At 42.1% G+C, this 14,324-nt stretch overlaps 4 protein-coding genes across 4 annotated transcripts; all 4 read right to left on the bottom strand.

Annotated features, from left to right (window-relative positions):
* Positions 1–1,141: 1,141 nt before the first annotated feature.
* On the bottom strand, positions 1,142–2,321 carry LOC118413973. The gene is made up of 2 exons (XM_035817665.1): positions 2,214–2,321; positions 1,142–2,042 (listed from the first exon to the last, which is right to left on the bottom strand). The coding sequence occupies exons 1-2, from the start codon at positions 2,295–2,297 to the stop codon at positions 1,539–1,541; spliced, it is 588 nt and encodes a 195-aa protein (XP_035673558.1). The 5' UTR covers positions 2,298–2,321; the 3' UTR covers positions 1,142–1,538.
* Positions 2,322–2,618: 297 nt separating this feature from the next.
* LOC118413573 (gamma-aminobutyric acid receptor subunit beta-like) lies at positions 2,619–5,618 on the bottom strand. The gene is made up of 7 exons (XM_035817099.1): positions 5,390–5,618; positions 5,144–5,208; positions 4,718–4,923; positions 4,422–4,504; positions 3,898–4,044; positions 3,607–3,768; positions 2,619–2,902 (listed from the first exon to the last, which is right to left on the bottom strand). Exons 1-7 carry the CDS (start codon positions 5,475–5,477, stop codon positions 2,619–2,621), a joined length of 1,035 nt encoding a protein of 344 aa, XP_035672992.1. The 5' UTR covers positions 5,478–5,618.
* A 675-nt stretch (positions 5,619–6,293) lies between these two features.
* On the bottom strand, positions 6,294–9,978 carry LOC118413572 (low-density lipoprotein receptor-related protein 4-like). Its single transcript, XM_035817098.1, has 7 exons — positions 9,675–9,978; positions 9,100–9,285; positions 8,570–8,686; positions 7,963–8,199; positions 7,518–7,703; positions 7,016–7,227; positions 6,294–6,347 (listed from the first exon to the last, which is right to left on the bottom strand). Exons 1-7 carry the CDS (start codon positions 9,976–9,978, stop codon positions 6,294–6,296), a joined length of 1,296 nt encoding a protein of 431 aa, XP_035672991.1.
* A 1,767-nt stretch (positions 9,979–11,745) lies between these two features.
* Positions 11,746–14,098, bottom strand: LOC118413962 (probable ligand-gated ion channel 46). Its single transcript, XM_035817644.1, has 5 exons — positions 14,016–14,098; positions 13,695–13,841; positions 13,083–13,560; positions 12,684–12,797; positions 11,746–12,492 (listed from the first exon to the last, which is right to left on the bottom strand). Exons 3-5 carry the CDS (start codon positions 13,320–13,322, stop codon positions 11,989–11,991), a joined length of 858 nt encoding a protein of 285 aa, XP_035673537.1. The 5' UTR covers positions 13,323–13,560; positions 13,695–13,841; positions 14,016–14,098; the 3' UTR covers positions 11,746–11,988.
* Positions 14,099–14,324: the final 226 nt, after the last annotated feature.

Below are 14,324 nucleotides of genomic sequence, written 5' to 3'. Positions count from 1 at the left end.
GATTTTGCGTTTTAAAACATTAAATCATTTTACAATACATGACATACGTCAATTCTAAATAGCACACTTCTTTTCAATAATTCTCTTTTCATACCCGACAACCAAAGAGCATATGTAACGTGATGAATAATAGGATATTTTGTTTGTTTCGTATAACCGGTAAACCACCCTTAGGCGTAATCATATAACATCAGTTCTGTACAATGCATACAAGCCATGTAAGAAGTATAACGGATAGAATACATACCTTGACTAGCGTAGATATGTCGACAATAAAGTATAAGTAGTAACGGGGCAGTACGTAACCCTCGTGTCATCTCTAGGCCGTGCCCTCTACGATGGCTCTCGAAGTGCTGCCTGTCACTAATCAAATAGCCTAACTGCTTGGAAATAATCAAATATTTATGAAAGGCCTTGAGTAAATGCAATCCACTATATTACTTGAAGATATAACATATATTACTTGTAGATAAAAACACCCATAGATTATTGAAGAATGACAGTTCCATCGATGGATGGGTCAAAGGGCAGGTGCACCAAGGTTTCACAGCAGGTGTCACCAAGGCCATTATATAGAATGTGTTGGTGTCATGTAGATTTTTAGTATATATCTATCTGCCCTAGTTAGTTCATATGTCTATTTTTCCATTGATAGTGCGTGACTGTGTGTCTGTATCTTGTGCCTGTGTCTAATTGTTCATAATTAATGAGAACGGCGCCAAAATGAACGGACTTGAATCATGTAGCCTTTCTCTCTATCATGTATTTTTACCATGTATGTAAAATTGTGTTTATAGACTTATGGATGGACTATAAGGACTTTAAACGATGTAAACTGTATCTCTGTTATATATTGTCTGACACTTGCCTCTTCCCTCATGACCTCAATGGCCGATTTGAGCTTTCATGAATAAACAAAGGTCCAAACAAACATGTATTGTTGTGTCTGTACCTGTCTATTTGTCCATATGCCATATAAATGGTAGATAAGTAGATCAAGCAGTTTCAAAGAACCCATTTCCAAATTATTGGCTATCAACTTTATCAATTACCTCACACATTCCCTAAAAAGTAATCAGACTTGCAAATAGAGATGAAGATCAGGTACTTGAAACTTTATTGAAAAACGTTGGTTCTGTCAGCATGGAAAATTTCCAAAGCTGTACTCAATATAAAGGCTTAATCTTGCCATTGTGTATACTAACAATACTTGTGAACATTGAATTTTTTTATTCACCCCTATCTAACAAATGAACGTAGCCTATATCATACATACTCGTGGGTATAAAATCAAATTTCAAAAGGTAAACATGCCGAATATCTAGATATCATGTACTAACAAAAAACTTGAATATGAATAAATTTCAGAGCTTTACGTTTAATAATTATTATGCAGGCTTCGATGGTTGTTTGTACAGTGCATTTAGCTGTCAAAGAAGAGCACTAAGATTAATGTGGTACTAAATATCATAACCATGCTCGTGGTCAAAGAAGAGTAATTCAGTACAATCAATGCATTAAACTTTGCTTGGCCTGAATTATTGATGATAAAAGCTCCAATACCCAATGTTAAATATCACGAAAAGGACCGGAAGTATGACCCTGGCATGTTGATCTGTTTTTCCCGCCATGCTATCGGCCCGTTCGGCTGCACTCGGCCCGACGGCTCTAGCGTCAAAAGCCGGCACGTTTGTGTACATGGTGCGGGACATTGTCGTGGGAGGAGTGTACGAGACAGTTGGGCTGCTGTCATGATCTCGCGGGTTTACAACATTGCCGTCTGGTTGCTTGTGGTCAGTGCTATCTTCTTTAACCACGATCACCCATTCCCTATCGGTCATCTGGTGCCACCTTAGCCACGAAGGGTTGCACAGGCGTGCTCGAGGGATGGACATCGGTTGGTCTAAGAGCGTGACCTTGTTTTGTTCATCTTCGGGCGGCTTGTGAGCCCTCCCCGATCGATCCTTCAGTCCAGGACGGGGTATTTGGACGGGTGGGTTCTGTTCTTTCTCTCGCTCCTCTGCTAGGATTTCTTTCTTCTCCTGCAGGAATATGATTTGAATTCATTAGCTGTAACTTGACTATATGGTTTTGACTTGACTTGACTTAACTGCACTTAATTGCACACCTATTTTATCCTTAGGGTAGAAACTTGAAGAAATGCTCCAAGAAATGGTGATGAAAAATATAAACTTTTGTGACTCTTCAGATACCTTTTCCTGAGTGGCCAATGAGAGGTAGTGTGTTACAGCCGTCTCCAGAAGTGCCACAATCACGAACGATAAACACCCCAGCATCCAGATGTCAATTGCTCTCGGTTCATCAACCTATTAGGCAAAAATGCAACAATGCGAGATGGCATATCATTTATAATGTTTTGAATACGCAGTTTGGTGTGTGTGTGTGTGTGTGTGTGTGACAATAAAGCTATTATTTTGTCTGATAATATTTTACATATATGCATGCATCATCACACATTGGCAGGAACTTACTCTTCCAAGACTCAAGTTACAGAAAATTACATATATCATAATGATAGCCTGTGTTTACACATTCAAGCTCTCGCTGGCTGTAGTAATTACCCCCTGTAGGACCGGCCGCTAGGGGCGCGATTTTAGTCAGGCTATCATAATGACTGCCTTCAGTACATCAATACAGGACAATTCGATGATGCTTACCCAGGGCATGCGCACAGTCATCCCCATCTGTTTGATGATCGTCAGTACCGACATCACACCGAGAACTACTCTGGGAGAAATGGCGGCTTGTGAGGGGGACAGCCACGTTTGCAGGTAAGACGCCGTAACGACGACGGTGGACGGGAGGTAGGCGGTGAGGATGTACCGCCAGAGGACTCTTCGGAGCCGGACATGGACTTCCAGGGACGTGAACGCGCTGGTGTCTGCGAAAATAAACGATGATGGGACGGAACATTTGTTGCAAAAATAGATACTGGATTTGTCTTATGAAACATTGAGATCAAAAGTAGGTACCCGCAAATTAGACCAGTTAGACAACAACAAGATAGATTTTATGGATGACATCAGCGCGCTCACTAATTTTCACCTGATTTAGAAAAAAAAGATTTTTTACTCTCCGGAGATGGTGAATATGACCACGGTGAAATGACGAGAGTGTACTAAAATGGTAAAATATATTATATGTTGGCCTTCATTGTACTTTGTGCACTTCTTAAATACTGAAAGAACTTGCCATTCTTTTTGCCCTACATTTTGCCCTCTCTCATTAAATTTGGAGTCTGCAGAGGATGTCATCAATGAAATTTACTTGCTGTCGCCTTAGGTACAAGTGACAAAAGTTTGACAAACTTTTCGTCGTATTTTTGATGAAGTCACGTATATGCAGGTAGACCAATATTTACCAAAGGAAGGTATCGTTGTACAACGATAGTATATTGCTCTTAACATGTTTGTAATATGCTTTATGAAAATCATCATCTCAACCTTGTGTTATGTTGCTAATAAAATTTCCTTGTCTTTCTTACACGGCTGCATGCTGTAGAAAGCTAAACTTTGTCATAAACAATCTTTATTGACACGACAAAAGTACAGCGACTTTCGTAAGGTCATATGTTAGAATCGTTACCATTCAGATATTGAGGACAGGTATCGAGTTGATGTTGACAGTCCCCTAGGATGAGGTAGCAGTGACCGCAGCCGGACCCTCTGCACTCGTCTGACAGTGACGTCATGCACTTTTCAAGACGGTAATCACAGTCCTGCTTTAGGTAAACGCATTCGGCTGAACCTAAACGAGGAAGCCGAAAAATTCGCTTAGAGGACAATACACATACAAAATCTAGCGGCTCCAAAATGTAATATACAGATTCCAAGTCTTCTATAATCCCATACAAGTAAAGTAATGGTTGCAGTTAACCTGTGCCGTTGGTGATGAATGACTTGAACACCGCCCGTTCCTCCACGCCGATGAACGTGAACTGAGACACCACCCCTGTAGCGTCGCTCTTGATGGGGGCCCGTTTGGGTAACGTGGACGGCTGCAGTCGGTACCGTATGCCATTGTCTTGCAAAATGTAATGAAATACTAGTACATTAACTGAATCACTCAGTGTTTCAAGGTGGTTTCATTAAACCCCATTGAGTTTCTTTTTAAACAACAAAAATACACTTTATATCTCATGTGCTACGTCTCGAATCATCACACCATTATCACTAACCACTGGCTTTGATGAAGTTTACCTTCACGTGAAAGAAACATGTCACTTTGCTCTATATTATCTTGTTTTTCGTCAAACAAAAGGGGTCCATAGCCTTTTCACTAGACGGAGATCGCTCTTCGCTCTCACTGAGACGTAAACATATATGTGTAACCTTCGATTTCATATTGGGTATATTGTACGAAATATAAAAGTATGAATTAAAAGGAAACAAAACACTCACATCCAAGCAGAGCCACGGAGCAGACCTGAGTGTCGAGTGGATACCTCGCTAGTCGTGCCACGCAGTTCACTTCTAACAGACGGCTGGTGTTCAAAAATCATAATACAACATTATAGTTTTTTTATTGAATACGCAGTATCTATTGACGAGTTAGTTGTATGAACTAAAATCATACAAAACTAAACTAAGTTCAGCAATTATAAAACACTTTTTCCTTTCGTCTCTCCCATCGTCAAATAGACTCTCAATCTAACACAATTTTGTATAAATATGTGGGTCTGTCAGACAGAACCTACGTTATCTGAAGAATAATCAGTCCATCACTATTCATCCACATCTTGTTGTCATCGTCCTCTTTAGTGATGGCCCGGCGGACCGATTGTCCGAAGGCGAGCGGCGGGGACCAGAGCAGGGACGGCGGGACAGGAACCCAGCCTGGTGCCAGGCCGAACAGACGGGGATCGATCCAACAGAGGACGTACTGGACTCTGATGAAAATGTGCTGAAACAATAAAAATAAACTAACGCCAAAGAAGTAGATACACAATGTTTCAACGTTTAAAAAATAAATTTTAGAGAACGCTCTTTGAATACAAATTGTTCAATTCTAAGACAATAGAGGGCAAATTATGTCCAATGATCCATTTAGATATTATAAAACTGAATGTTAGTGGCTTGAACCATGTGACATTAATGTCGACGTAGGGTAAGGAAAAATTTACAGCATGTTCTTCTGAAAGTGAGCTGATGTTGAGAACGTAGACAGTCGAGGCGATGTCCATTTCGCCTGCAATTAATGAGGAATGGTAAGTAAGCATAAATATTATGACGAGTAAATGATATCTATATTCACAAAATAGGTAAAATAGTGAAGTAGAATATGATGAAATGTTATCCAGAAATATAGCTGCAGACGTTCTGTTTATATATAGATACACACACATGGGGATAATTTTGTAAATACGAACCCGTCTCGCTCGGTGCTTTAGAAGAGTCATAGTCCAAAGGCAGAAACTTTCCATTTTCCCAGTTGTTTTTCCAGACAGGCCAGGTCATGTTGGTGCTGCTCTCACCGGGATCGAACAAGCCCTAGGTGTGATAACGAGGTGTGGGTAAGATGCGTTGTGTATATAGCGAAAGGTACGTAATTGAAGAGAAAACCCAGCATTCTTGATTCTTTCGTTATACATATTTGGATGATGCCAGTCATCTTCATTATTAGAAAACCTTCAATCTCAGTCAGAAGTCTGCACATTATACGTAATTCCGTATTGTCATCATTTGGATTTTCCCTCTATAGAATCATGCGAGGATGCAATTTTTGTGTGGGTCTTCTCTGACCGTTTTACCTATTAGCCACTGTCTGTATTTCCCAAACAAAACAAAAATATTAGATAAAAATGATCATACTTACCGGCATCGAAGTGTCACTCTCTGTTCAATAACAAAAAAAATCTGATTATTTTACCTCTGAATTCACTTTACCAATAAATCTGTATCAAGGTAATAAATTGATAGCACCTCGATTTGTAGATGTTTTTAAGAGGGTCTGCATGCTCTTTTCCGTAAGGCGTAGGCAGGCCTTTTAATTTCCCGTAATTCGTAGGGAAGCTATTTTATTTCACGTAATTCGTAGTGAGGATGAAAAATTTACCGTAAAGCGTAGCCAGTGCATTTCACGTAAGACGTAATCTAGCCCAAAAATTTTACGTAAAACGTAATCTAGCCTAAAAATTACCCGTAAATCGTAGTCTGGCCTCCCAAATTTCGTAAGTCGAAGCGTAGTCTACCAGTAAATTTTAGCCCTCAAAACAAAGGAAATTGCGTTTCAAAGGATAAAGATTTCAAAATTTTGCCGGACCTCCCTTGCGACTATTCGGTCATCGACATGGTAGAAATTGTATCGGTGGCCTCGCCCTCAAAAACCTTTTTGCAATGTCATTGAAGTTATAAATTAGGTTAGTCTGCCAGCAAAATTTGCCCATCAAAAATAAAATGCAGGAAATATCATTTTAGAGGGTCAAGATTTCAAAATTTTCATGGTCCTCCCTTGCGCCGCCTCGCGCCTTCGGCGCTCGAAATTCTGAAAATGATGTTGGGGGATGTGACGTGTCAAACTCAAACACCTTTTTGCTGATAGAAATGTCATTTAACTCAGCTTTATATGATAGCCAGAAAAACATAAGAAATCGCGGTTCAGGGTGTCAGGATTTCACAACGTCCCTTGCGACGCCTCGCCCCTTCGGCGCTCGGCATGGTAAAAAATCTGTTGGGTGGCTTACACTGAACCCCTGGGAATCTTTAATTAGATATGCCATTTAACTTAGCTTTGTCTACCAGCGAAAATTTCCCCTCAAAATGCAGGAAATGGTGTTTCAGAGAGTCAAAATTTCAAAATCTTCCCGGCGGAGCATACCCCCGCCCTTGCCGAGTGTTGCCAGTCTTTCAGAATTTAGCGTAAACTGTTGCCGGCCTTTCTGAATTTAGCGTAAAGCGTTGCCAGCCTTCGGAATTTAACGTGAAACGTAGTCGACCGTCCTGAATTTAGCGTAAAGCGTTGTCAGGACCCCCCATGCAGACCCTCTTTTAAGTACGCCATACCCACATGAAGAAACAAATGATACCGTACCTGGGCATATCCCTGATATGTAGCAAAGGTTGGACAAGCCTGGCGTTCCGATGCAAGTCCCGCCTAGATACTCTACCGGAGGGGGGTTGTCACATGTTCGGGTCCGCTTTATGGTTCCGAACCCACACTTCGCGTCACAGGAGCCCCAACTACCCCACTCACTCCAGTCTCCATTCACTTGGAAGTGGATAAACCCAACATATCCAACATTATTTACACATGAATGCTTTTAAATGTTTACACATTCTACCCGATGGTGTGATGATGGTGTGATGATGGTGTGATGAATGATGGTGTCATGAATGATGGTGTGATGAATGATGGTGTGATGATCACAGTCAGGCACCAGGGCTGGTTCACCCTACGTTTTGGGTAGGGTACCGTCTGCATTTGTCTTTGTAGCAGACTATTCTACTGCATTTCTAGGCATTGCAGTTTTTTTATGTACCAAAAAACATCATGTTTACCTCGACAGAACCTCCACTGCGCAGGGAACTGCTGGTCCATGGTATACCCGATGTAACGGACCGGCAGAGGATCGGGGTCCGTCCACTGTAGGAAGGGCAGGGTCTCCCCCTGCAGCCTGACCGCGATGGTTCCACTTGGCCACCAGTAGATCCAGAACGCGCGGTAGGCTCCCGGAGATAGGATTCCTGGGATCGAGTAAGGGATGGAAAACAATATCTGTAATAGAGTGGGAGTATACTTGATCACTGCAATATTCGTCTGCTAAGTCTAAGAAGCTTACTTAACACTGTGTGTGTGTGTGCGGTGTGTTTATGTGTGTGTGTGTGTGTGTGCGTGTGTGTGTGAACTTCCGGTTTTGTTACTTCGTTTTGCCCTGTTTTACCGGCAATTTATGATACTTGAATGACACATTGTCAAGGTCTTCAGTCATTTTAGCATTCTTACCCCTCGTGTCGGCAGACACCATGTCCGGACCCTGCACGCTGCGGCGGATGACACTCCCATCACTGCTCTGTCCCCGGATGATGATCTCATACGCCTGTTCCACATTGTTGACTTCAGTAGACAGGGCCAGATGAACGGGACCGTCCGTTCGTGCTGCCATGACTATGTACGGAAAGGTGACAGGCTGCAGGTCCCACTGGTATTCATAGGTGCCGTCCGTGTCTCTGTCAAGGCAGGCTGGATGGGTAGTACACATGTATGTAAGGAGACAACATGACGAATAGGATTTTTATTGCCATTTAGATAAAAGCATAGACAAACCGAGCAATTTTTCTTTCAAATCTATGACTATGGTTTTTGGTAGAAAAAATGTCAGGCGATGTCAGAACTGTTTTATCAATGTAAGTGAATACAGTGGCCCATTCAATCATTAATTCTGTCGAACATAGTCGACTGTATATAGGAGGAACTCTCAAAGTGTACTGTCGTTCCCTTGAATCCTGTCGAAGGAAAAGAGAGGAAGGGACCCTAAAAGAAGATGACTGCTATGGTTCAAAGTTGCACTGAGATTTTGTTGTGTCATCGCATTTTATCCTTTTATGCGTACCTAGGCAGGCGCCGTTGTCCATGGGCACTTCTCCGTAGCAGGAACAGACGTAAGAACCGGGAGAGTTGGTACATACATCAGTACAGCCTCCATTGTTCATTCCACACTCGTCAATATCTAGGAGAAAGAATCGTGTTATCAAGAATGTTTTCCTTTCATGATAACATATTCAGGTGATTCAATAATAGCATCCACAATACTTTCTCCATCAGGCATATTGATTATCACCTATTAAGCAGCTTGTAATAGTAATACTTTACCATCAGGCACATTGATACATAGTTGTTACCTCACCTCACCTCACCTCACCGGTTGTTACCTAGAAAGCTTTTATCACTCACTGTAAGACTAAGTAACATGTTTCACGTTTCACTCTGGCACAGCAAGATACTATCGATTCAGTTCATTTTACTACGTCGTTAATCGGGCATAAACGAACATTGGAACATCAGAGTAGTGATGCCGAAAATTATATCTAGCAGACACAATAGTTTACAAGTTGACACTCCAGTAAAATGAGGTACACGTACCGGAACACACTAAATCTTCCCCCACCCATTGGCCGTTCTGGCACATTTTGTCCGCAGCACCCCCAGACTGGGTGTATCCGTCCGGGCAGGCGAAGGTGCAGGTGTGGCCGGGTTGGTAGGTGGGTTGTAGCCCACAGGTACTTGCGTAATTTTCGGGGTGGTTTGGGGCACCGTTGCAAGGGTTGCCTAAGTAAATGAAAAGCAGTCAGTAAACTCCTATTTTACATTTTCATACTTAACCAACATCAACTCACATTTCTAACGGAACCTGTATTTTTGGCGGTCAGATTATGTCATACATTTGCATAGTAAATAAGATCTTTTTATCATTCCTTCATGTTCTATTTTGAAAATTCAACGCATGTGGCATGTAAGAATCGGGAACACCAGTAGTACACAATAGCGACTTCAATTTGTATGAAATGATACGTATATCTCAATGCTCTGCAAATTAGGACCCTATTTCTTTCCTCAACGAGTAAGCATTATGATGATAATGCCTCAATTGTAAATAATGGGAATTACATATGTAACAAAGGGAATCGTTTGCAGACTTAATGAGGCTACAACACAACCTTGACAGCGGTATGTAACCTCCAGGTACTTCCCGATACCAGGACAGGGGTCGCCGAGGAAGTCCCGGTAACTTGCTCCCACGGCGCACCGCGGTAACCCCTGACAGGCGCTCGTCACAATGGACATGCTGTTGGCTGATCGACAGTTGTCAGCTGCCCAACTGCCACAACTGGCGTGGGTAAGGGTCAACCGGCCGTAGTTGGCGGCGTCGATCTGAAGCGTCCATCCCAAGTCACAGGACAGCTCCAATGTTCCTCCCTCGCAGGCTGTGGATGTTACTGGGGTAGTGTAGGCTATTGCCATGAGACATGTCATCAGTTTACGCCAAAGCACCATAGTGTACCTAAACAATGTTTCTTTCATTAAATAGATTATCGTATGCATAAGTTGATGATATTGCTGGGTTGCAAATGTAACAAAACGTGTTGGAACAAAACTTAACATTAAGGTTAAGCTTCTCCATTCATCAGCATATCTCAAAGCAGGAAAATAACATATCAAAGCAGCCTGCTTATATGAAATATAATCGCAAACTCTGTTCAAAAATACATAACATTGATACTCTTGGTGGAGACATATATACCAACAACAAAATAGCTATTTGTTCGCTAACGCTAGTATTGACATGTGAACAAGTATCCACCCAGAAAATCACCCTGAGGTAGATTACACCTTACCGTTATGAATTATGACTATATGACCTTGTATCATTATGTATCTTAGCTTGAAATAGACCTGTACTCCTATTTGCATAACTCGTTGCGACCGGACAGTTTTAGTAGTACATGCAACATCCTAAAGAGAGATCACCATAGCCGCCTTTGGTGTCCTCGGATTATTGATTGGGTGATCCATTTGGGTTGAGCGACTTACCTGCGTCAACAACACGTCTGGTATACAGCAGGACTGTCGATACCGCAAGGATATGCAGAATCATTGTTGAGAGAAATACCATGTTAAGTTTTAGTCAAGGCAAGGAGCTAGGAAAGATCAAACTACATGTAGCTGATGGAATATGGACATTTCATCAGGGCGTTTACATCTCTGTCACTTGAGGAAATACAGTGGTGACGTGAGAGTGATCATGTATACAGAAAAGCGTTCCTGAGAGCACGTGGTGTCGTTAAGTCTTGATTTGATGGAAGTAATCGTTTTGCCCTTTCACCCAAGGACATCATGAAAACCTCTTCTTGTCGGAATCTATGCTCACTCATATCCCATATAACGTTATGGTCCGTCATTTCTCTCTTTTTTCAACCACGTATGTTCTTATCAATAAACAGAATATATTTCCATTCACAATATATATATAGGCCAGCCTCGTAACATACATCATAACATGTTTATCATTAAATATTCACGAATGAGAGAGTGGCCTTCGACTCCATAGTTTATGACGTCGAGGCGTGATAATGTCATTTTTATTACAGCAAATAGTATTACACATTTAAACATCTGACATACACGTGAGTATTTACATGACTACAGGAAAGAGTATCTATAACGAATCATTTGATAAATTCCTTATCTTTGACGGCCTTAACAGTCGTTCTGAAAATAATTATTTCTGTAGAAAATGAGACATAACGTAACCTTGCATCGTATGTTGGGGTGGTTTCATCACGGCGAATTGAAATACTGATGCTATACATTGCAATTCTCAATTGCCATCTTAACTCATAGATAGGTAAACATTGTTTAAGGTGCAGAGTAAAACATCACAATAGTTGCATTTATCATCCTTGAATATTGTTACCAATATTACTATGCTAAATATAATAATGTCCCATGAAGTCTCAGTATCACGTTAAGTATTGCATTTTTCGTGACCAAAAAATCCCAGTGTATTTGGCAGAGACCAGGTGTTTTGACATTCCTAGTACGACTCACTACTTAATACTGATGAAAACGATGGGACATATTAAATGTCAGGCATTAAAATGATTGTGGGAAGTCCTTAATGCAGAACTGTTCAAACCATCTCTCTACTTCTGGAAACTACAACCTTTCTTGTGAAACATCTAATGGCCGCTATTACTTTGGCTCAATTTCCCATTCGACTTCACCACACTTATGATTCCAAATCACTTCTTCAATTACATTTTTACCACTATGTAGACAGATCACTTTCCCATAGCTTATGCAAATAAGGTCATCATTTCCATAATTGACATCTAGCGACATCCATCTCTTTTTCAGACTCCTACCATGGAATATAGTGCATTTCTAAACAATTCCGGCAGTCATTACAAAACTACACAATCACAATGGTACAGTAGTATCACAAGGCAATTAACTTTGTATCTTAACCACTTAATACTGATAAAAGCTCCAATATCCAATGCTAAATATAAGGAAAAGGACCGGCAGTATGACCCTGGCATGTCGATCTGTTTTTCCCGCCATGCTGTCAGCCCGTTCGGCTGCACTCGGCCCGACGGCTCTAGCGTCAAAAGCCGGCACGTTTGTGTACATGGTACGGGACATCATCGTGGGAGGAGTGTACGAGACAGTTGGGCTGCTGTCATGGTCTCGCGGCTTAACAACATTGTCGTCTGACTGCTTGAGTTCATTAACCTTTGATTTTTGTTTGATCACCACCACCCATTCCTTATCAGTCAGCTGGTGCCACCTAAGCCTGGAGGGCTTGCTCAGTCGTGCTCGAGGGATGGATATCGGCTCCTCGGGGATCGCGGTCTTCTGGTGTTCGGATGGCTTGTGAGCCCTCACCGATGAGTCCCTCAGTCCAGGTCGGGGTATTTGGACAGGCGGGTTCCGTTCTCTCTCCCGCTTCTCTGCACGGATTTCCTTCTTCTCCTGAGGGAATATGATTCAGGGCGTATATTTTAATAGCTACAAGTTTGGTTATGTTTGCTCTGTACTCTGTACTGCAGGTCATGATTCAATGGTTCTATCTTACTGGGAAATTCAGGAAACAAAACTATTCTGATGTACATTGAAGTTTTTGGAGAAATGGAAAAATCTCTCATGCCTATGTAAACTCAAACCTTCTCTTGAGTGGTCAATGAGAGGTAGTGTGTTACAGCCGTCTCCAGAAGTGCCACAATCACGAACGATAGACACCCCAGCATCCAGATGTCAACTGCTCTCGGTTCATCAACCTGTCAAAGAAATACTATTCAGTTTGGCAATGCTTTGCAACATCATGCCGTGTCCCATAGCTACAGGTAACGATATGTTACTTCAATAGTTAGTTCAATAAGAAAATACTAAATGAAAGCAATACAGAGTGCTACAGAAAGGACCTACGCCACTATAAGCTTATCTAAAGCTGGTTACATCTGCCTAAAAATAACACTCATGCATATGTAGACAGTAATGCAAAGTCACAATGACCACGATCAATGATAGGAATTGCTCAGGGTCAAAGGTTGGATGAGGCTTACCCAGGGCATGCGCACAGTCTTCCCCATTTGTTTGATCATTGTCAGTACCGACATCACGCCGAGAACTACTCTGGGAGAAATGGCGGCTTGTGAGGGCGACAGCCACGTTTGCAGGTAAGACGCCGTAACGACGACGGTGGACGGGAGGTAGGCGGTGAGGATGTACCGCCAGAGGACTCTTCGGAGCCGGACATGGACTTCCAGGGACGTGAACGCGCTGGTGTCTGAAACAACAAGCATTCAAGTAGTTAGTCTCAGTAGCCATATGAGCGGTTTGCCCTCCTAACAGTGTGGCATGGTGCAAACTAATAGTTACCATCAATGTACTGCTGACAGGTCTCCAGTTGATGTTGGCAGTCCCCGATGACGAGGAAGCAGTGGCCACAACCAGTCCCTCTGCACTCGTCTGACAGTGACGTCATGCACTTTTCGGGACGGTAATCACAGTCCTGCTTGAGGTAGATGCAGGAGGCTGTACCTAAGTGGAGGCAAGCGAATAATTAGGAAATGGCGGCAAAGCTGTACATTTGTGCACTAAATGGAGCCCAAACGACCCACAAGTAGTCTATGGACATGCACGGTATATACGTAGATAAAGGAAAGGAAACTGACCTGTGCCGTTGGTGATGAATGACTTGAACACCGCCCGTTCCTCCACTCCGATGAACGTGAACTGTGACACCACCCCTGTAGCGTCGCTCTTGATGGGGGCCCGTTTGGGTAACGTAGACGGCTGCAGTCGGTACCGTATGCCGTTATCTTGGAAGGCAATCAAAACACACAGATTCAGATATTTCTTCCTTTTGATTGTGCACTAACATCTAGTATTAAAGCAACGCAACACAACTACCGAATGAATATGTTGAATTGATCAAGCGGTTTTCAATGAAATCCACTGTGAGAATTGCACAATTAAGATCAATTAAGACTCACATCCAAGCAGAGCCACGGAGCAGACCTGAGTGTCGAGTGGATACCTCGCTAATCTGGCCACGCAGCTCACTTGTAGCAGACGGCTGGAATGTAGATCAAAGTTGTGATTTTAACTCTAAAAGTTTTCTCGCTGATTTATCTGCATAGTAAACATACATCAGAAAAACCTCATCTATAACTATTAACTACCATTAGATGCCTTCACAATGGACTCTCTCTACACACAACATAGTTGCAGAAATGAATCTATGATTTAAACAAAACGCACGTTATCTGGAGAATAACCAGTCCAACAGGATTCATCCACAT

Source organism: Branchiostoma floridae, chromosome 4 (genome assembly GCF_000003815.2).
Source record: "Branchiostoma floridae strain S238N-H82 chromosome 4, Bfl_VNyyK, whole genome shotgun sequence".
In the NCBI taxonomy this organism is placed as follows: Eukaryota; Metazoa; Chordata; class Leptocardii; order Amphioxiformes; family Branchiostomatidae; genus Branchiostoma; species Branchiostoma floridae.
This window is presented reverse-complemented; position numbering and strand designations above follow the sequence as displayed.

What these genes read in the sequence shown, in the direction of transcription:
- LOC118413573 (XM_035817099.1), bottom strand. Translation starts at nt 5,477, where the DNA reads ATGACCTGGCCTGTCTGGAAAAACAACTGGGAAAATGGAAAGTTTCTG. An exon ending in CTGATTATTCTTCAGATAAC is followed by an intron (nt 4,505 to 4,717) that starts GTAGGTTCTGTC and finishes TTTGAACACCAG; the next exon opens with CCGTCTGTTAGAAGTGAACT. An exon ending in CTGTCCTCAATATCTGAATG is followed by an intron (nt 2,903 to 3,606) that starts GTAACGATTCTA and finishes TTATTTTCGCAG; the next exon opens with ACACCAGCGCGTTCACGTCC.
- LOC118413572 (XM_035817098.1), bottom strand. Translation starts at nt 9,978, where the DNA reads ATGGCAATAGCCTACACTACCCCAGTAACATCCACAGCCTGCGAGGGA. An exon ending in GGAAGATTTAGTGTGTTCCG is followed by an intron (nt 8,687 to 9,099) that starts GTACGTGTACCT and finishes TCTTTCTCCTAG; the next exon opens with ATATTGACGAGTGTGGAATG. An exon ending in GGTGTCTGCCGACACGAGGG is followed by an intron (nt 7,704 to 7,962) that starts GTAAGAATGCTA and finishes ACTCGATCCCAG; the next exon opens with GAATCCTATCTCCGGGAGCC.
- LOC118413962 (XM_035817644.1), bottom strand. Translation starts at nt 13,322, where the DNA reads ATGCTTGTTGTTTCAGACACCAGCGCGTTCACGTCCCTGGAAGTCCAT. An exon ending in AGACTGTGCGCATGCCCTGG is followed by an intron (nt 12,798 to 13,082) that starts GTAAGCCTCATC and finishes TTTCTTTGACAG; the next exon opens with GTTGATGAACCGAGAGCAGT. An exon ending in CATTGACCACTCAAGAGAAG is followed by an intron (nt 12,493 to 12,683) that starts GTTTGAGTTTAC and finishes ATATTCCCTCAG; the next exon opens with GAGAAGAAGGAAATCCGTGC.
- LOC118413973 (XM_035817665.1), bottom strand. Translation starts at nt 2,297, where the DNA reads ATGCTGGGGTGTTTATCGTTCGTGATTGTGGCACTTCTGGAGACGGCT. An exon ending in CATTGGCCACTCAGGAAAAG is followed by an intron (nt 2,043 to 2,213) that starts GTATCTGAAGAG and finishes ATATTCCTGCAG; the next exon opens with GAGAAGAAAGAAATCCTAGC.